The sequence below is a fragment of the Schistocerca nitens genome, chromosome 1 (assembly GCF_023898315.1).
Source record: "Schistocerca nitens isolate TAMUIC-IGC-003100 chromosome 1, iqSchNite1.1, whole genome shotgun sequence".
NCBI lineage: Eukaryota > Metazoa > Arthropoda > Insecta > Orthoptera > Acrididae > Schistocerca > Schistocerca nitens.
Genome location: NC_064614.1, coordinates 1,286,796,489 through 1,286,817,310, shown reverse-complemented (window position 1 = coordinate 1,286,817,310; position 20,822 = coordinate 1,286,796,489). Strand labels below are relative to the sequence as shown.

At 47.0% G+C, this 20,822-nt stretch overlaps 1 protein-coding gene across 1 annotated transcript in view; it reads left to right on the top strand.

Annotated features, from left to right (window-relative positions):
• The window catches only part of LOC126234165 (skin secretory protein xP2-like), a 35,541-nt gene extending 19,622 nt beyond the window's left edge, over positions 1-15,919 (top strand). Inside the window, exon 3 of the mRNA XM_049942910.1 lies at positions 15,881-15,919. Within this exon, the coding sequence (XP_049798867.1) occupies positions 15,881-15,919 (39 nt within the window). The remainder of the gene's footprint in view (positions 1-15,880) is intronic.
• Positions 15,920-20,822: the final 4,903 nt, after the last annotated feature.

The following is a 20,822-nucleotide window of genomic DNA, read 5'->3' as shown; positions in this document are numbered from 1 at the left end:
ACGAGCTGATCTCCTTCATCTTCTTGGTCAGCTTCCACCCCCCTATTTGCTGGTTGGGGACTTCAATGCCCACCACCCGCTTTGGGGATCTCCACTTCCTTCTCCACGTGGCTCCCTATTGCTAGACGTCTTCCACCAAGCGGATCTAGTTTGCCTCAACACTGGGTTCCCCACGTTTTTGTCTGCCTCCACGACAAATTTATCTCATTTGAACCTTGCGATCGGTACTGTTCCGCTAGCTCGGCGCTTCGAATGGTTCGCCCTTGATGATACACACTCGAGTGACTACTTTCCATGTGTCCTTAGGCTGCAGCCTCAACTGCCATATATGCGCCCGCGACGCTGGAAGTTTGCCCAAGCCGATTGGACACTTTTTTCGTCTCTAGCGACATTCGATGACCGTCGCTTACCCAGCGTCGACGATGAGGTCAAACATATTACCGGCGTTATTCTTAGAGCTGCGGAACGTTCAATACCACGCACCTCCGAATTGCCCCGGCGCCCCCCAGTTCCTTGTTGGAACGAGGCATGCCGTGACGCAATACGTGAGCGGCGACGTGCTCTTCGCATTTTCCGTAACCATCCTACTTTGGCAAACTGTATCCGCTATAAGCAGCTCCGTGCGCGATGCCGTCGCGGCATCCGCGATAGCAAGAAGGCAAGCTGGAAATTCTTTATTAGCTCCTTTAACACCTTCACTCCCTCTTCGGAAGTTTGGCGTCGGCTTCGACGGTTCTCAGGCGCGCCTAGTTTCTCCCCGGTCTCTGGGCTCACTGTCGCGCATGATACCTTAGTGGACCCCATCGCAATTTCTAACTCATTGGGTCAGCACTTTGCTGAGATTTCGAGCTCTTCAAATTACCCGCCAGCGTTTCTCCCGAAGAAACGCGCAGCGGAAGTGCGACATCTTGCTTTCTCCTCTCAAAATCACGAAAGCTACAATACTGTTTTCTCCATGCGGGAACTCCAACATGCCCTCTCTTCTTCTCGCTCCTCCGCCCCAGGATCGGATGGTATCCATGTCCAAATGTTGCTGCATTTATCAAACCATAGTCTGCGTTACCTTCTTCGCCTTTATAATCGAATTTGGACCGACAGTACTTTTCCCAGACGATGGCGGGAAGCTATCGTCGTTCCCATTCCGAAACCTGGAAAGGACAAACATCTCCCCTCTAGCTATCGCCCCATTTCTCTCACGAGTAGTGTCTGTAAGGTTTTGGAACGTATGGTGAATTACCGTTTAGCTTGGTGGCTGGAATCCCGCAGTCTTTTAACACCTGCCCAATGCGGATTCCGAAAGCATCGTTCTGCAGTTGACCATCTTGTTGCTCTCTCCACTTATATCATGAACAATTTCCTCCGGAAACGCCAAACGGTAGCAATATTTTTTGATCTGGAGAGAGCATACGATACCTGTTGGAGGACAGGCATCCTCCGCACACTGTTCTCTTGGGGCTTTCGAGGCCGGCTGCCCCTTTTTCTTCGCGAATTTATGGCAGAGCGAACATTTAGGGTGCGGGTGAACACTACTCTCTCCCGTACTTTCTCTCAAGAAAACGGGGTACCCCAGGGCTCCGTGCTGAGTGTTGTACTGTTTGCCATCGCTATAAATCCAATTATGGATTGTCTCCTTCCTGATGTCTCGGGCTCCCTCTTTGTGGACGATTTTGCGATCTACTACAGCTCTCAACGGACCAGCCTTCTTGAACGACGTCTTCAAGGATGTCTCGATCGCCTCCACTCTTGGAGCATCGAAACCGGCTTCCGTTTTTCTCCCAGTAAGACCGTTTGTATTAATTTTTGGCGACGTAAGGAGTTTCTTCCGCCCTCCTTACATCTAGGTCCTGTCAACCTTCCGTTTTCAGACGTCACAAAATTCTTGGGTCTTATGTTTGACAGAAAACTGTGCTGGTCCTCCCACGTTTCCTATCTTTCGGCCCGCTGTCTGCGATCGCTCAACACCCTCCGTGTCCTGAATGGTACCTCCTGGGGAGCTGACCGAGTGGTCCTTCTCCGCCTCTATCGCGCCTTAGTGCGCTCGAAATTGGATTATGGAAGCATAGTCTACTCCTCTGCTCGGCCATCTATTCTTCGGCGTCTCGACTCTATCCACCACCGTGGATTACGTTTAGTGTCTGGAGCTTTTTACACTAGCCCTGTGGAAAGCCTTTATGCTGAGACTGCTGAACCTCCACTATCCAATCGGCGAGCAGTCCTCCTGAGTCATTATGCTAGCCATCTGTCTTCCATGCCTGCTAATCCAGCCCATGACCTTTTTGTCGACGCCTCCTTTGATGTAGGGTATGCTGGCCGCTCCTCCTCCCTACTACCCCTGGGAGTCCGCTTCCGTCAACTGCTCCATTCTCTTTCCTTCCGCTTTCCTAAAACCTTCTTGACAACTTGACGTACAGCACCGCCTTGGCTCCGTCCCCAGATCAGCCTGCTCCGTGACCTTTGTCGATTTCCCAAGGATGATACCCCTACACTTGTTTATCGTCAGGCATTTGCTGCTCTGTGTGCACAAATAATGGACGCCACATTTATTTACACCGACGGCTCGAAAACATCGTTAGGTGTAGGGAGTGCCTATATTGTTGGCGACACCCCAAATCACTTTCGGCTTTCTGACCTGTGTTCGGTTTATACTGCGGAGCTTTACGCTGTTCTCCAGGCTGTCCACTACATCCGCCGCCATCAGCGGATACAGTACGTAATCTGCTCAGATTCTCTCAGCTCTCTCCTCAGTCTCGAAGCTCTTTATCCTGTGCACCCTCTGGTCCACCGGATTCAGGACTGTCTGCACTTGCACCACCTGGGGGGCGTCTCGGTGGCGTTCCTCTGGCTCCCGGGACACGCTGGTATCTGTGGGAATGAGGCGGCCGATATAGCGGCCAAGGCTGCAGTCTCTCTTCCTCGGCCAGCTATTCAGTCGCTTCCCTTCACCGATCTACGGAGCGGTTTATGTCGCAAAGTTGCTCATTTATGGCATGCGCATTGGTCAACACTTCCCCGTAATAAATTGCGGGAGTGAAAGCCCTTCCTTGCGCTTGGACCTCTTCCTCCCGAACGCGTCGTCGGGAGGAGGTAATTTTAGCTAGACTCCGGATAGGGCACTGTCCTTTTAGCCATCGGCATCTTTTAAGCGGCGATCATCCCCCACTCTGTCCCCACTGCTCTCAGCTGTGGACGGTAAGACACCTTTTAATTGAATGCCCCTATTTTAATCCGTTACGCTCCCGTCTACAGCTATCGCCTGATCTATCGTCGATTTTAGCCGATGACACGCGCTCAGCCGACCGCGTTCTCTTTTTTCGGGGACCACCAACCCCTCTCTGTAGTGGAATTTTAAGCCTTCTTTCTGCTTTTAGTTTCTCCAATTTTTTGAGTTTTGCTCCCAATTTTGTTGTTTTCCATTTTCAGTTTTTATTATTTCCTCAGTCACGGACCGGGCGCTAATGACCATAGCAGTTTTGCGCCCTAACTCCAAAAACAAACAAAAAAAAAACAAAAAACCGACAGGGTACATGGTGACCCCACCACAACGGACTGGCTACCATGCTGGATTTTAGGTGACACGTAGTCCATGGTCGCTGTCAGTGCAGAAATTGGCACTGCACATTGCATGGCGGAAAGTGCACGCAGGAACGTATCCATGCCAAAGAGATGGAGAGCAGGCTGGACTGCAATGCAACGACGAATAAGCTGGCGAAAGTTATCGATGCAAGATGGACACAATGCACAAAGTAAGGCGCCCTTCGCCAATCGGCTCGCTCTTCGGAAAACCCGACAGGGAACCATCACATAAGGCCAAAACGTTGGCGACTCCTATTAGTCGCCTCTTACGACAGGCAGGAATACCGCGGGCCTATTCTAACCCCCGAATCTGCAGTGGGGACCTGCCAGTGGCCCATCCATTCCACTGGAGGAGGAAGAGAAAAATTTGAAGGATCCATCTCGGTCCCAGGAACAACTAGTTAAATAAGTTTCTCTAGATAGAGCCCTGTGTGCCTAGGTAGACTTTATACAACTGAGGCGCAGCAGGTCCCTCAGAGGTTGCCCGCTAACGACTGTTCCATCTCCACAGCTGTGCATCTCTTTGGCACACAGCCCACCTCAAACCTGAGGCGCTATTTATAGAGGTTTTCACCATCCTCACAATGTGCGTGGTCAAGCCAAGATCCCATTACATGTGATACACCACATTCCACCATCGTGCTTTAAGATGAGATTAATCGAGCAGCACTCGTCAAATAGTGCATGCAATCCACAGTTACGAGAATATGTGGACAGTGTAGGTGAAGCACAATTACTCTCCTAGCAAACAATATTATTTACATTGATACATCTTTTGAGATTCTGTTAGGGTGTGTTGATGCAAGGATTCTGAGAATGTCGAAATGTGTAATTTACGTGATAGAAAATCTCGGATGGGGCAGCAATATGAAATAGGATAAATTACAACTCACCACATGGAAGAGATGTTGAGCATCAGCCAAGCACATTATAAGAACACACGGTTTTTTAAGCTACAGAACTTAATCCTCCATGAAATGATGAAAAACAAAAACCATGCACACACAGGGAAGGTTAGTAAGGCCTAAACGTGGAGAACAGCTATCTCAGCTGATGTGGCTTTACACAAGAAATGTGTCATGGGGATGGAGGGCAGTATAAGGAAAGGGTGGCGTAGGATGCTGCAGTGCTGCCTATGGGAGGAAGCATACATATTGTTGTGACAGGACGGTTGGATGGGGAAGGGGGGAAGGGTTGGGGAGAGTAGCAGAAAAGGTGAAAAAACTGTACAGGTGCAAGGGGGGGGGGGTGATGGGGCGACAGAAGGCGTGCGTAGAGCTGAGGTGGGAGCAGGAGTTGGGACAGAAGCAGGTGTAGATGAGGCCCGAACAGTTACAGCGCAGACCACGAAGCAGTCGAAGTCTAGCACATCAGGTCAGGCAGCCAACTCAAAATGGGCGGGCCAGCTGCCTCTCAGCCACATTCTAGCAGTGGCCATTCACAGTGACAAACTGCTCGTCAGAGGAGATGCTCACATAGAATGCGGTACAGTTTCTCATTTTTCGGCGCAAAAACAACCGGTGTCACATGCGCACACGTCAAAACTAGAGAACACGAAGACAGAGGTGTTAAAAATGACTAAACGTCAACCCCAATCGACGTTTTAGAAGTCAGTGAAAAACAGGGACGTGGAGAAAGAGCTACTAAACACACCATACAGAAACGGAGGTCCAAAACTAAAAATTAAATGCCCTTCACCATATTGCTTTCACGGACAAAGTAAATCGCGGTAGACAGCCCACGCGTCAATGCTAAAACGGTCGATAAATCAGACGGCAAGTGGGAACAGAAACGGTTAAGAAATGAACTTTCAGCCAGAAAAATGGTTCAAATGGCTCTGAGCACTATGGGACTCAACTGCTGAGGTTATTAGTCCCCTAGAACTTAGAACTAGTTAAACCTAACTAACCTAAGGACATCACAAACAGCCATGCCCGAGGCAGGATTCGAACCTGCGACCGTAGCGGTTTTGCGGTTCCAGACTGCAGCGCCTTTAACCGCACGGCCACTTCGGCCGGCTTCAGCCAGCAAGAAGCGGACAGTTAAAATTTTGGTTCAGTGTAAAAAGTAGTGGAGGAGCACCACTTATCAAATGACGATGGCTAAAAAGACAGTGCCCAATACGCAACCGAGTTAAAATGACTTCCTCCAGGCGGGAGAGCCGAGAGGAGGCCACCCGTGCCACTGGGAGAAGCTTAATAATCTACAGCTTCTTCCTTTAAGGAAGGACCAATGGCGATGCCGAAGGGACACCACCTCCTGATCTACAGCAACACAGTGATTACTGGAGGGAATATAGAAACTAGCGGGCTGAGGTAAGAGGACTGCAGCCTTGGCAGCAGCGTCAGCAGCCTCATTTCCTGGCAGACTGACATGACCAGGAATCCACAAACTTCACAGTGGCTCCACCACGAGTGATCAAGTAACAGTTCTCCTGAACCCGTTGCACTAAGGGTTGGGCGGTGTAAAACGCACAGAGACTTTGAAGGGCGCTGAGTGTGTCTGAGCACGACAATTTAATAGTCTCTGACGCCAGATGTGCTCTGTGGCCTGATAAAAGGCGAAGAGCTATGCTGTAAATAATGAGCAGTGTGTAGGGTCAGATGTTCCTTCATTGGCACTCACGTCTTTAGTAGTCGGTTTCCAACAGTCTGTACATTTGTGTATACTGATGGCTCTCAGACTATCGCGAAATTCCGTGCGAAACTAACGAAACTGAAGGCGATAGAGTAAGGCTGGAGTAGTGTCCTTACGAAGTTAATGAAGGCCAAGGTTAACAAGGGCCACTTCACGAAGCGAAATTGGCGAAGAATTCACACTCACTGGGGAAGTTGCAGGTAGTGTGAAATTAAGCTGCCGAAGCAGGTGCCGAAAACGGACTCCAGGAGGTAACAGAGAAGAGGGATTTGCCCCGTACTGGCGATCGAAGTAAGCATCGAACGAGGAGGCATAGGATTGGTGGCCACGCATGGCAGACAAACAGCATGCCTGAGGAGAAAGTCGTGACGGTAGGACAGTGGTAGTTTAGCAGCTTCAGCATACAGGCTATCACCTGGGGTAGTGTAAATGGCGCCATGAGAGGCCCAAGAGTTTCCTAGCGAGCATGAGCATCATGAATTTCGTAGTTTCAACGAACGGAAGGGCAACATGCCCAAGATGTAAAGATGGTAGGAGAAACCATTTGCGCCGCCAGAAATTCATACCGACGGGTTTGTCAGTGGAAAAACGAAAATCATTGTAAGTGCTCCAGGAGTACAAACGATCGAGACGTCGTCGATGACGCCGCTCAGTGACAGGTCCGTGAGAACTGGAATAGAAGGCAAAGAGGGAGCCGAAGATGTCCTGTGGGCGACAGGCCATTATAGGGTAAATGGCGATAGCTAATAGGATGATGCTCAGGAGAGAACCCTGAGGCACACCGCCTTCCTGGATAAAGGTGTCCTACAAGGCAGAACCCACGTGCACCTTGAAAACTATGCCTTCAAAAAATCCCGTAGGAAACGGGGCAGGCAGCCACGGAAGCCCCACATGTAAACAGTTCTCCATCAGGTGGTGTAGGCCTTCTCCAAATCGAAAAACACCGCCAAAGTCTGGGATTTCCGCAGAAAACCATTCATGACACGGGTGGACAAACTAACGAGATGGTCAACTACAGAACGCCACACTCTAAATCCACACTGTGCAGTCGTTAGTAAATGACACTGGAGCCGGGCGTGATTCATACGTCACCTTGCAAATACTGTCGGTGGGAGAAATGGGGCCTAAGCTAGAAGGAAGGTTTTATCCTTACTGGGCTTAGGTACGAGGGTGACAGTGTCTTAATGGCAATGGCCAGGAAATGTGCCCTCTGCCCAGATGCGGCTGTACATGTTAAGTAGGAAATGCCTGCCCACAAGAGAGAGGTGCTGCAAGATCTGAATTTGCACATCATCTGGCCCTGGGGCAGAGGATCGACATGAGCTGAGAGCACTATCTAGCTCCCTTATAGTAAAGGCGGCATTGTAGCACTCACTATTCTGAGAAGAGAAAGGTATCGCCAGAGCCTCCTTCTTTCATTTGTGGTAGAGGAGGGCAAAGTGATAGTGGGAAGAGCTCAAAAGGTCGGCAAAATGGCGGTCCAAAGTATTTGAGATGGCAATAGGGTCCACGATGATATCGTCTGCTACATTCAAGCCAGAAATTGGCAAATGGATCTTGGTCCCAGACAGTCTTTTGAAGTTGGTATACATGACAGAGGAAGAGATGGAATTGTTAGAAGACCTAGTTAATGCAATCCAGCTAGATTTTTTCCTTTCCTGAAGAACGCGACGACACTTTGCACGCATCTGCTTTTAGTGATAGCAGTTTGTCAATATAGGATGGCAGTAAAAGCGCGGAGAGAACATCTCCGTGCACGAATTGTGTCGCGGCATGCCTCAGTCCACTAAGGGACTGGGACACGACGTGGTAAAGAGCAATTGCGAGGAATGGAATGTTATGCAGCAGTAATGATAACATTTGTGAGATATTCCACCTGGTCATCACAGCTGGGTAAATACTGTTCTTTGAAGGTCTCCATGGAGGAGTAAAGCCGCCAGTCAGGCTTAGTAAGGTGCCATTTGGGTGTGCACACAGGTCAGGTAGGAGTCAGCAGACTGATAGCACATGGGAAATGGACGCTCAAGTAGGTGTTACAAAGAATGGACCACACAAGACGATGGGAGTCAGAAAGGAATGTCGGTGCTCCACTGTTAAGGCAGAAGAGGTAGAGTTGGTTAAGAAGGTCAGTCAAGAGGGATCCTCTCCGACAGGTTCTGGGAGAACCACAAAGGGGACGGTGTTCATTGAAGTCACCGAGTAGCAGAAATGCAGGAGGTAGCTGCCCAATAAGCTGAAGGAAGTCTGCCCTGGCGACATCAAATGACTAAGGGATATAAACGTTACAGAGGGAAAAGGCAGGTGAGGAAGATAAAGGGGAATTACAACAGCTTGAAGATGGGTAGACTATGAATGTCATCCCCTATGAGCAGCATGACACCCCAATGAGATGGAATGCCGACCCCAGGGGGAAGGTGAAACGACCCAGGAAGAAATGTCAAAGCTTCTAGTGGTCGAGAGAGTGGGATTTCGTTGGCTGAAGGCAGCGTACAAGGGGATGCTGCGATGCTAAAATCTGCCGTAAATACTCTTTGTGGGACCGAAGGCCACGAACGTTCGAGTGGAGGAGAGTCACGATGTGGACGAGATGGAGTGTCACCTCGGTGGCTGCCGAGTGTCAGCCTGCGAAGAGGCACTGCTTCAGGGCGTAAATGCAGGAGGATCCTGTTCCATGGGGTGCACAGAAGCATTGGCTTGCTTGTGCTGTCGGTCTATGGAGTCCAACGCAGAAAAACGGTTGGTGGTGCGCACTGGCAACACTCAGGCCAGCTGGGGTAGGAAGTCTCCATGGAGTACTAACTACTCCTGCCCTTTCTGGCCTACCGGTTGTGTAGCTGGTGGCTTCGCCCCTTGAGGTGAGAGTTTGATGTCTTGTTGCACATCTGGACGGGGGGATGGCAATGCTACCGTGAAGCTGGGCTATTTCACAACCTCAGAGCTGAATTTGAGGTCGCATGTCTGTGTGGGCATGTCCTTCCTGAATCTAGACGTACTAAGAACAGAACTATAGGTACCAGACGGGAGAACACAGTATTTGCGACTGGCCAATAACTTGTGAGTGACTGGGTAAGGTACTTTTCCCTTAACCAGATCTCTCGGTCAGCCCACGCATCAAGGAATACAGGAAAACACCGAGAGGCGACGGCATGGCCGCCATTGCACTTGATACAGTGGAGAGGAGGAGAAAGACAATTGCCCTCATGCACATCACTACCACAGATTACACATGTGGCTGGGTGTCGACATTACCTTCTAGTGTGGTAGAAACGACGACACTGGTAGCAGCACATCTGGTTCGAAATGTACGGTCTGTTATAATTTCATAGCCTGCTTTGATCTTGGACAGAAGCACCACTATATCGAAGGTGAGAAAAGTAGTGCGGGTTGGCATAACGGAGGAATCTACCATTTTTATAACCCGATGGATAACATTGGATTTCAGCCTCGGTTAAACCGTCAAGCAGCCTAGTGTAATTAACGCCACGGGAAGAATTCAGACGTCCAAGGGCCTCGACACAAACAGGGTAGCCGTGCATAACTGAGGTGGTAAGCGGTTGTCGCGCTTGAGAATCAGAAGCAGCCTCCAAAAGCAACATGCCATTCTGTAAACGATAGCAGGATTTCACAGGGCTCAAAATTGCATGAACACCTTTCTGAATAATAAACGGATTTACCACGGCGAAGAACTGACTGTTTTCAGTATGTGAAACGACGAGGAACCGTGGTGCAGCTGGAAGGGACTTTGAATCGTTAGCCTCATACCGTTCACGTTTCATAGACGTAGACTGTAAAGACTATTTGTTCACGGCGAGAAAATCCCCCACGACTGCTAGCATCTCCCATGGCCCACTCCTTGACAAGTGGGCGCACCTGCCCTAGGTGACTGTCCGCACCTCGCGAACACCTGACAGAGGAATCAATCGGCAATTTGGGAAGGTTGCAGCTCAGGCAATCATCCCTCTCTGGGTAACGCGTAATTTTCAGCCCCGAGTCGACAGGTAGAGTTGGCACGTACCCCATGGTAGAGGCCAGGCCCAGTCACCTGTTACATATCAGACGCATGGGCCAGACTTCGGGAGTGCACAGGGAGGAAGAAGAAAATGAGGACCCTCGAACACGCAAGCGGAGGAACGAGAGGAGAAGGTAAAAAAAGAAAGGAAAAGGGAACGAAAAACATGGGTGAGACTGCTCTTATGCCAGCCACAGATAATGCGGAACATTCCCAATAATACCACAGACATGTTCTCTTAGGGAGGGGAAAAAGAATAGCGAGAGGATATACATGCAGCACAGAAGGGAAAAGATGCTGCAAAGACTGGGGCCTCATGGTAGCCGAGCACGAACCCGCCAAAATGTGGCGAGCCCCACTGGGGGGTGCGGCGCAGTGGTTGGCGCCGAGTCAGTAGACTGTGTGGCCACGTTCACAGGTGGCCCTGCTTCTGACACTGCAGGAGATACCCACGATGAGACAAAAATAGTTTACAGTGGTAGGACACTCGGGACAGGTCTCACAGCTATGTTCTACTGATACGTGATGTGCAGCAAGGAGTAGGGAGTTGTGTTCAAATTGGGAAGGATGCCGATACTGCTTAGGTCGGGTATAAAGTGGAATGCTGCTGTTGAAGACGTGGGAAATATTTCACATTTTCAGGCACAATGAGAAGTACTCGAAACTTCAGCATAATACATCATCATGTTGCTTCCATCTCGTGAGGTACATAGTTGTGAGGGGGACACTCCTCTGTGGCTGGACATTGTGCACTGAGAAATGGCAGATTACTTGAGAGAAGGGGTGGGAGATACATTTCTGCACGATGTGAGGAGGATGATTTCGATCTGTTAAGGCCTCAGGAAGGCCACTGGCACATTCACAAAAGAGTCGCTGGTCTGCAAGGTGGTGCAACCGCCGGCCAGTAGGCTGTACAGAAGCGACTTCAGTGCCGAACAGGTGACCGCTGTCAAATCTGAGGTACAGTAAACTGTGTGTTCAGTGCATTTGTCATCTGGATATTTCCAATCATGCAGCAACAAACAGTCTACACTCATCCTCAGCTAGCTGCTGAGAAATTCACTGACGTAACATACAATGATCAGTTTAAAAAATGCGGTTCTCTACTCATTTCTTCAAATTTAAAGGATCACGAAATTTAATACGGTCTTAACAGCAGTTTGACTTTTGTCAGGCCATCAAACAGTCGTCAGGCCGTGAGTGTCCGTTTGTTATGGGCACAGTGGAGTTGAAATTAAAAGTTTGAGTAAGTTAACATGAGAACTTTACTGCTAGTGAATACAGTAGTTTAATGGGTAGCTTTAGTACTGTGGAAATTAGTGTGTGTCCATATAGAGGCTAGAGTCTAAACTACTATCCAGTGTTGAATAGTATTCCAGTTCTTTATCAGTCCAAGGAAACTTCAGGGGCTGAAATAGGTTGGTGTGTATGTGAGGAACATTAACCAGTATACTGCATGCTAGCAGACCACGTGCCATTTTATGGTTTCTGTTGGACAATTACCTGGAATAAGCATATGTTCCGATGAGAAGTAGAGTTTCCATACAGAACAATCTTACCAAACAGCGGTTGCCGGTTCAGTTTTGTGTACTGGACGTAGAATTGTTTTACGTTCATGGATATGGCTCAAATGTCTAATATTGTTCTGCCACCTGGAGATATCATGGGAAATGCAAAATTTAGAAATCTACCTCCAGCTTCCCAAGGGCTGAAGTTTTTTTGTGCAACGGCAACCTTTTGGCATATCCAGGAGGCACGCTAAAGTCTGCTGTCCCTGACTTGCACCTGAGAGCAGACACATCCCACGCAGAGCTGCTCGAGTTCACTCAGGCAGACACCCTTCGATGTCCACTAGAGCGCCCTAGTAAAAAGCAGTTAGAGCTTCCACCGACTGTCCTGCACAGGGATGCACTGCTACATAAGCAGCGGCAATTGAGGCAATGACTTCCAGTATCTGTTGAGGACAAGTCACTGCTTTCTGCGACTGATGCAGAATCTAGTATTCTCAACGCAGCTGCAAATGAGGTGATTTCATTGCAATGCTTAAATCTAATAAATCTCTCTTTGTAATGATATTTGATTAGTGCACAGAGGAACAACGAGCCCTAAACGCTGTACTTCACATTTTCCCATCCCCAACTGTGTCTCAACCCAGGTCCTTACAATATTGTGTTAACAGGTACATGCAGATTTTATCTTAACTGTTAATTTTCTTAGCAAGCCCTGTTTGCCAAGAATGTGACAACTGACTGAAATTTTTGGATTTCACTATTTGTCATAATGAAGCATTAATTTGAATGGCGCTCAGTATCACTGTGTTACAGCATTTCTTCGTACTGGACACAGCTTCCTCATCCGTGGACATAGCAGCAATAGGGTACATGAAAGGAGCCTCCACGAAGATTGCAATGATTTCCGACCAAGATAAGACTTCCAATCGGGCGTACCCTGGACGTCAGGTTTCTCTGGCGGCTGATCATTCCGCACCAGAATCATCATCTTGGTCCTTTTCAGGACCACAGTTGACCATCCTATCGATGAATATAGAAGGTATATCACCACCAAAAGAAGAACTGTTACAAGAGCTGTGCAGACAAACCAAGTGCGGTGTACTCTGCATACAGGAGACCCACAGAAGCTGTGAAATGCGCAGACCAAAAATAAACGGAATGCGACTGGCTACGGAAAGACCCCACCCAAAATACGGAAGTGCTATATTTGTCCAACCAGATACACAGATAATATCATCAGCCTTCACTGAAGCAAATGATATTGAAATATTAACTTTGGAAATCAAAACCTGTACAGTCGCATCTGTATACAAACCACCGGACGTTGATCTCAAAATCAATCTACCTGATAGCTTTTATAGTCAACACATGTAAATAGTGACTCGTGAATTCAGCTGTCACAGCACCACGTGGGGCTATGAGCATGATGATGAGAATGGTACAGCATTACAAGAATGGACGGAAGGCAACCATCGGAGCCTTATACATGACCCTAAGCAACCTGCATTTTTCATGTGGCAGATGGAAAGGTGAATACAACCCCGATCTGATATTTTGCAGCGAGAACATCTCACAACAGTGCATAAAAACTGTCTGCAACCCTATTCCAAATACACAGCACAGACCGATCATGTGCGAAATCTACTTAGCAGTTAGACCACAGACTTCCGATCAGGAGGAGGTTTTACTTCAGGAAAGCCAACTGGCCGAAGTTTACAGAAACGCTGGACGCTGCAGTTCCCAGTATTGAACCTTCACCTGACTCGTATGACACTTCTATGAGGGCTGTAAAGAGGTTCTCCAGAATTGCAATTCCTCGTGGTTGTCGAACATCATTCATTCCTGGTCTAACTTCAGAACTCAGTGCTCAATCTAGAGTATAAGATACTATTCGAAGAAGATCCATTCGACGAGACAACGCTATCGGCTGGGAATAAACTTATTGCATCTCTGAAAGAATCCAAAAGGAATTCTTGGGTTAAAACGATGGAAGAACTCGATCTCATCAGAAACAGTCATAAAAAAAAGTCATAAAGCGTCGAGATTGAGACGCCTCAATAATGACCAACCAGGTCCACAGCACACTGCAACATTACTGCAGATCAGATAGCACACCAACTGATCATGAATGGGAAAGGAAGCTATAGAATCAAAGTTCCGAAAGTACAGCAAGAGGCCCAAGAACAAACGAGGGATCTGACTCTCCCATTCTAGGTATCTGAATTAAACAAAGCTATCAAGGAGAGCAAAACTGGAAAAGCATCCGGTCTAGATGACATCCGTATGGGGCAAATCAAGAATTTCGGCCCAGAAACAAGAAAGTGGATCCTGCAGCTTTTCAACAACCGCATGAACCAGTGCCAAATACCAAAGATCTGGCGAAAGAGCAGGGTGATAGCTCTTCTGAAACCCGGAAAGGAAGCAAATCGTTCGAAGAATTTCAGACCAGTTAGACTTTTGAGTCACCTTTATAAACTGTTCGAACGTATGATTCTGCATAGAATCCTACCAGTAATAGACCCTCTTCTCATGCCCGAAGAAGGAGGATTTCGACCAAACAGAAGCTGCACAGGGCAACTTTTGAATCTCACTCAGTTAATAGAGGATGGCTTCGAAACCCGTCGAGTAATGGGCATGGTCTTCGTGGATCTCACAGCAGCGTATGATACTGTCCATCATCGATTACTCCATGCAAAATTATACAATATGATCAAGAACGCCCACCTCGTTAGACTACCCAGCACCCTCCTCCAAAACCGCAGGTTTTTTGTTATATTCCAAGGACAACACAGTCGCTTGAGAGCACAGGAAAATGGTCTACCTCAGGGAAGCGTCTTGGCTCCACTTCTCTTCAACATTTATATCAACGACCAGCCATTGACCCCAGGCACAAGGAGATTCTTATATGCAGATGACCTAGCCCTTGCTACTCAGAGCTCATGCTTTGAAAGAGTGGAAAGAAACCTCACAACAGCACTTAGAACACTGTGAAGCTACTACAATCGGAACCAACTCACACCAAACCCTTCGAAGATACAAGTGAGGGAAGCTAATCGTGAGTTACATATTGCACGGTCAGGCATCCAACTCCAGCATCATCACGCACCTAAATACTTGGGAGTCACTGTCGATAGAACTCTGACATTCAAAACTCACTGCAAGAACACCAAAATGAAAATCTCCGCTCAAAACAACCTAATTCGCAAACTAGCGGGGACACAGTGGGGGTCACATCCACAAACTATTCGCTGTTTTGCAATGGCACTGTGTGTTTTCTACTGCTGAATATGTTTCTCAGTCTGGTACAGGTCATCTCATGCCAGACAAGTAGACATCGCTCTCAACGAAGCCTGTAGATTGATCACAGGTTGCTTAAGACCTACCCCAACTGATACGCTCTACTGCCTGGCTGGAATAACGCCACCATGGGTACGCAGAACAGTGGCTGCCAACAAGGAGGGACAAAGTGGAACAGGACAGTGCCCATCCACTGCACGGACATAATCCACCACAGCAACGGCTGAGATCGCGAAAGAGCTTCCTGAGAACATCCGAGAAGCTCACCATTTCACCAGAGAAGGCAAGGCTGGAGTTATGGAAGAAGTCGACGCCTCACCTGCAGACGCCAGAAGCTGAAGAACTACCACCTGGACGCAACAAGAGCTGCCTGGTACGGAAATCTTTAAAAAGGTTACAGTCAGGAGTCAGACGATCCAGAGACAACCTGAAGAGATGGGGCTTCATAACAGAAGATACGTCCTGTGATTGTGGACAAGAACAAACCATAAGCCACATGCTCCAGTGCCTTTTGTGCCCTATACCCTGCTCGAAGATTGATCTCCTGCAAGCCACTCCAAGCGCCTTGGAGGTTGCGAAGTACTGGGCACATGTAATATAAATACAGTGTTTATTGATGTGTTTGGCTACTGTAAATTTGTATGTTTCTGACTCGAGAATAAAATAGCAGCAATAGTTAGCTGCCAGGGGCTGAAGTGTAAAAGCTTTGGTAGAATGACGAAATGTAGGGAGAAATGGCGGTGGTAGTAATTATTCCATTGTAGGTAAGTCTCAAACAGAGCTCTCTACATGGAACTACTACAACACTGATCTGCATTAAAGTAAGAACAAATTCAGTATTGTTATTGTGCAGGTGTTTGTTTGCAGCCAAGTCAAGATTTTAGACAAGTAAACAACAGAATCAGAATTGAATGAAAAATGGACGGAGCGAGTTCTGTTATAATGTTGTTACATAAATTCTTCAAAGGAAGGAACTTAATGATAAGTACTGACTTATATAGGAAAAACTTTCCAAGATAGGGTTTGACAGTACGAAAGTCTAGCATACATTTTTTGCCATTGTACATTCAGAGACAAGTATTTATGGGATACGCTGAAGCTTTTTCCTAGAACAAAAAAGGTAATAAAATCAATATGAAGAACGAAAGAAAAACTAAACAAGTATTCAACTTGGACCATTTATACAGACACATATTTCTGTTATAGTCTCATTTTTTGAGAGAATGGCACAGAGCAACACTGCTATGCGATAGTACAGATTCTACTGTGTTTCTACAGTAGATCGGTTTCCCACTTGCATATTCTGTAATTGCTAGTCAGCCCATGTAGTGGAATTAACATGCAGGCAGTTTTCACAAAACAGAGCATCTCACAGCCTTAACCATAAAGTTAGTAAAAGTAAATTACTCAATTTTAAGGAAACAGTACCTGAAGATATTTGTTCCAAAACAGCGAAACTGCGACATCAAGGAGTGTAAAGGGCAGATCAAGAATGTTTGGTTGTTTCGTTGGTTGATTGGGGATGGGCGGGGGTGGCAGGAGGGGACCAAAAAGCAACGCCATCAGTCCTGTGATCTAAGGTGGCAGAAAAAGAGAGACAACACAAAGGACAGTCAGTCAGTCAGTCAAGGGGAAGGTGAAATGGGCAAAGAAAGAGGTTAAAGGTACGAAAGGTCAGCAGGTAGAGGAAAGATCAGGATGGGGTGGGCGCAAACAGAGAGAGCAGGACCATCACAGATACGCAATGCGCTTTGGAGCATCAGCTCCACCACTCACACCATATACACCACACCATACCATTCCATACAGAATACCGTAGCATGCGCAATCCCATGATCGTGACAATGTGGGCAACACCACGAGAAGAAGATCAAAAAAGGGGAATCAAAATGGCAGAGAAACCAGGCAAAATGTAGGGGAAAAAAGGGGAGAAGAACCCGGCCACTGTGGAGGCAAGGCCAAGGGCTCCATAAGCAATGTGAACGCTAACTAATGGCTTCCAGTTCCAGACGAATATTCGAAGATTTAAACACCGGAAGACACACCATTTTCGCGAAGAGAACCGATGTTACTGTTTGAGGATCATCTGCTAACACGCAGGACAAGGAAGATTGGAGGGGATATGTAGTGAGAAGGGCCGAAACGCAGGGGCAATCCAGCAAAATCTGGATGACTGTGGTGGAGGGGGAGGGGCGCAACTACAAGGTGAGGGGGATTGGGGGCGGCGCTCACTGCTGGGTTAAAAACTACTGGTCAACCTAGTATGGCGAATACGAAATGGCAGTGGGAGAGTTGAAGGCAGTGGGAGAGTTGAAGGAGAGAATGCCATGTGGAGCTACCCCAGGGAAGGAAGGGGGAGAGGTATCGACGCCATAGGTACTAGGAGGGAGTTATTCCCCAAATTGTTCATCTCACGCTTCAGAGAGAAAAATTATAAGTGGAGGTCAAACTCCAAAGAGGGACCAGACACACTAAACAAGGAAGGTTCAAAAAGAAAAAGCAATGGCAACAAAACTGGAAGGAGTACAGAAAACCAGATGGCTGGCCAGGTCAACATACTGTAGGTACAAAAACCAAGAGAGGAAAGAGGGGGCAGAGGGGAAGGAGTTACGACAGGGAGGAAAGGAGGATAATGGGTACGGAAATGCAGAGTGGTAGGGAAAAAACGGCTGGAATAACTCTGGGTCCTGTATAAGCCATGCATGAGCTCATGATAGAACCCCGAGCCTCAGGGAGTGGGGAGACCAAAAATTGAAAACGTGTTTAATAAACAAGAACTACGTACACACATCAAACAAAGATTTGCATCACCTTGGTTCCCAGAGTTCTGGAACATGTACGGAAAATTGGAAGAGAGATCAACATAAACATGCCCCCCCCCTTTTTTATTGCTCATGAAAACTACACATAACATGTTGTACCACCATACAACGAGACCTTCAGAGGTGGTACTTCAGATTGCTGTACACACTGATACCTCTAATACCTCTTGCACTGATTCATGCCTGCATTCGTCGTGGCATACTATCCCTAAGTTCATCAGAGCACTGTTGGTCCAAATTGTCCCATTCCTCAATGGCGATTTGTCATAAATCCCTCAGAGTGGTTGATGTGTCACGTCGCCCATAAACAGCCCTTTTTAATTTATCCCAGCCATGTTAGAGAGAGTCTATTTCTGGATAACATGCTGCCACTCTGGTCGAGCGATGTTATCCTGAAGGAAGTCATTCGCAAGACGTGCATGATGGGGGCGCGAATTGTCCTCCATGAAGACGAACGCCTTGGCAGTATGCTGCAGATATGGTTGCACTATCGGTCAGAGGATGGCATTCACGTTTCGTACACACATTACAGTGTCTTCCATGACCACCAGCGGCGTACGTCGGCCCCACATAACGCCACCCCAAAACAGCAGAGAGCCACCACCTTGCTGCACTCCCTTGACAGTGCGTCTAAGGCGTTCAGCATGACCGGGTTGCCTCCAAACACATCTCCGACGATTGTCTCAAGGCATATGGGGCATTCATCAGTGAAGAGAACGTGATGCCAATCCTGAGCAGTCCAATCTACATGTTGTTGGGCCCATCTGTACCGCACTGCATGGTGTCTTGATTGCATAGATGGACCTAGTCATGGCCGTTGGGAGTGAAGTTGCGCATCATGCAGCCTATTGGGCACAGTTTGAGTCTTAACGCGATGTCCTGTGGCTGCACAAAAAGCATTATTCAACATGGCGTTGCTGTCAGGGTTCCTCCAAGCCATAATCCGTAGGTAGCGGTCATCCTCTGCCCTTGGGCGGCCTGATCGAGGCATGTCATCGACAGTTCCTATCTCTCTCCATCTCCTCCATGTCCAAACAACATTGCTTTGGTTCATTCTGAGACGGCTGGACACTTCCCTTGTTGAGAGCCCTTCCTGGCACAAAGTAACAATGTGGAAGCGACCAAACCGCGGTATTGACTGTCTAAGCATGGTTGACCTACAGACAACACGAGCATGTACCTCCTTCCTGGTGGAATGACTAGAACTGATCGGCTGTCGGACCCCGTCTGTGTAATAGGCGTTGCTCATGCATGGTTGTTTACATCTTTGGGTGGGTTTAGTGATCTATCTGAACAGTCAGACTGCCTGTAATACAACATCTTCAGTCAACATCTATTTTCAGGAGTTCTGGGAACTGCGGTGATGCAGAAGTTTTTTATGTGCGTACATCGACAATGAGATAAAATATTAACAACCTAGAAATACATTCAAGTGTGTTTGCTTTTATAAGTATTGTAGATAACAGACCATACATAAGACACCGAAAATAACATTTGTGTGTCCTACCATTACGTTTTTCATTTTTCAACGTAATTCATCGACAAAGAAGGTCAAGTGAAAAAATGTGAGACAACTTACACTTTTGAGCAATATGATACGATTTCCTAGCAATTATGAAGAAAACACACAGAAGTACATTTTCCAAGAAATTAACCATGTAAAAGAAATACACTCATCAAAAACTTAAATACACAGTAATGATGTTCCACAAATGCGAGAGAAGATGCCATGCACTATTTTGAAGATTGTGATATACAGATTCATTTTCCAAAACCTTTGGAAATTCTACACAGTGAGGTAAATGTAACCAATTTCCAATGTAAAATTGCATTTTCAGTTAGTTTCATTGAGCAATATCAACGCTGCATATTTTAGTTATTAATATGTCAATGTCACCCCCCCCCCCCCAGTAATGACTGAATAATGTACAAAAACACTTACCTCCTCTGCTAACTCCAAGGGCAACATCGTTAGCCTTCTGGACGGTTTGTGTGTAGGGAACTGTAAGAAATGAATGAGCACACATTGTACAACGTAATAATGTAATTTGCTAGTAATGTCAGAAACATAATTAACCACAACACTAAGAATATCCCTGGTGCTAGTAAAACAGGACTTCATTTGCAAAATGTTTGCAATTTTTTCATATTAAGGCATATATAACAAATTCTAATACTAAGTCTGTTTCTTTGCAGGATTTCATAGGCAAAACGCCCTCTTACAAAGTAAAGAAACCCTAGCTGCCCAGTCCTCAAAATGTTAATATGCATTTCCTTTCAGTGCTCATCTTAATACCGGAGGAAAACTCATTTCAAAACAAAAACCACCATAAAACATAACTTCAGTGGCAAAATAATGTGGAACTTTTGTTACAATTAATGAACTATTTACTGATATGTAAAAATTATTCTACAGTACACAGGAATCTGGTTCCTTGAGTCAACATCATTTAATTGCAAAAATGTTATGCACTAGTTATATGCACTAATGATACTAAAAATTCTATCCCAATAAGTGTCACATGCGAGTGAAATAAGCTTTGTCTGGGGACAGGATAGCAGCGTATGTTCTAGATTCAGAGGGACAGGCATCTCCAGAGAACACGATTTAAGGGGACGCGATTTAAAGGGCAACAGTATAGCAATGTATGTTTCAGCAAAGATAATCTAACCACTTATTGAACATCCAGAGTCAAATTACCCACTTCGCCAATCAAGATCACTCCCATTCTCACAGGAAACCACTGGGATTTCATCAAGGTCATCCATGGGAACTAACCGCACTCCTTAGGCAATTGTGCGAGTTATATTCAAGACCATGACGTTACTCGATGAAGGTTATTTGATATACTCTTAAAAACTCGCATGCAACCACTCCACTTCTCTCAGCCAATTGGAACACAATAAAATAGTACGAAACCAAGGTGGACCAATAACATTCGAGCTCACCTTCGGCCCCCCTTATTATAACCC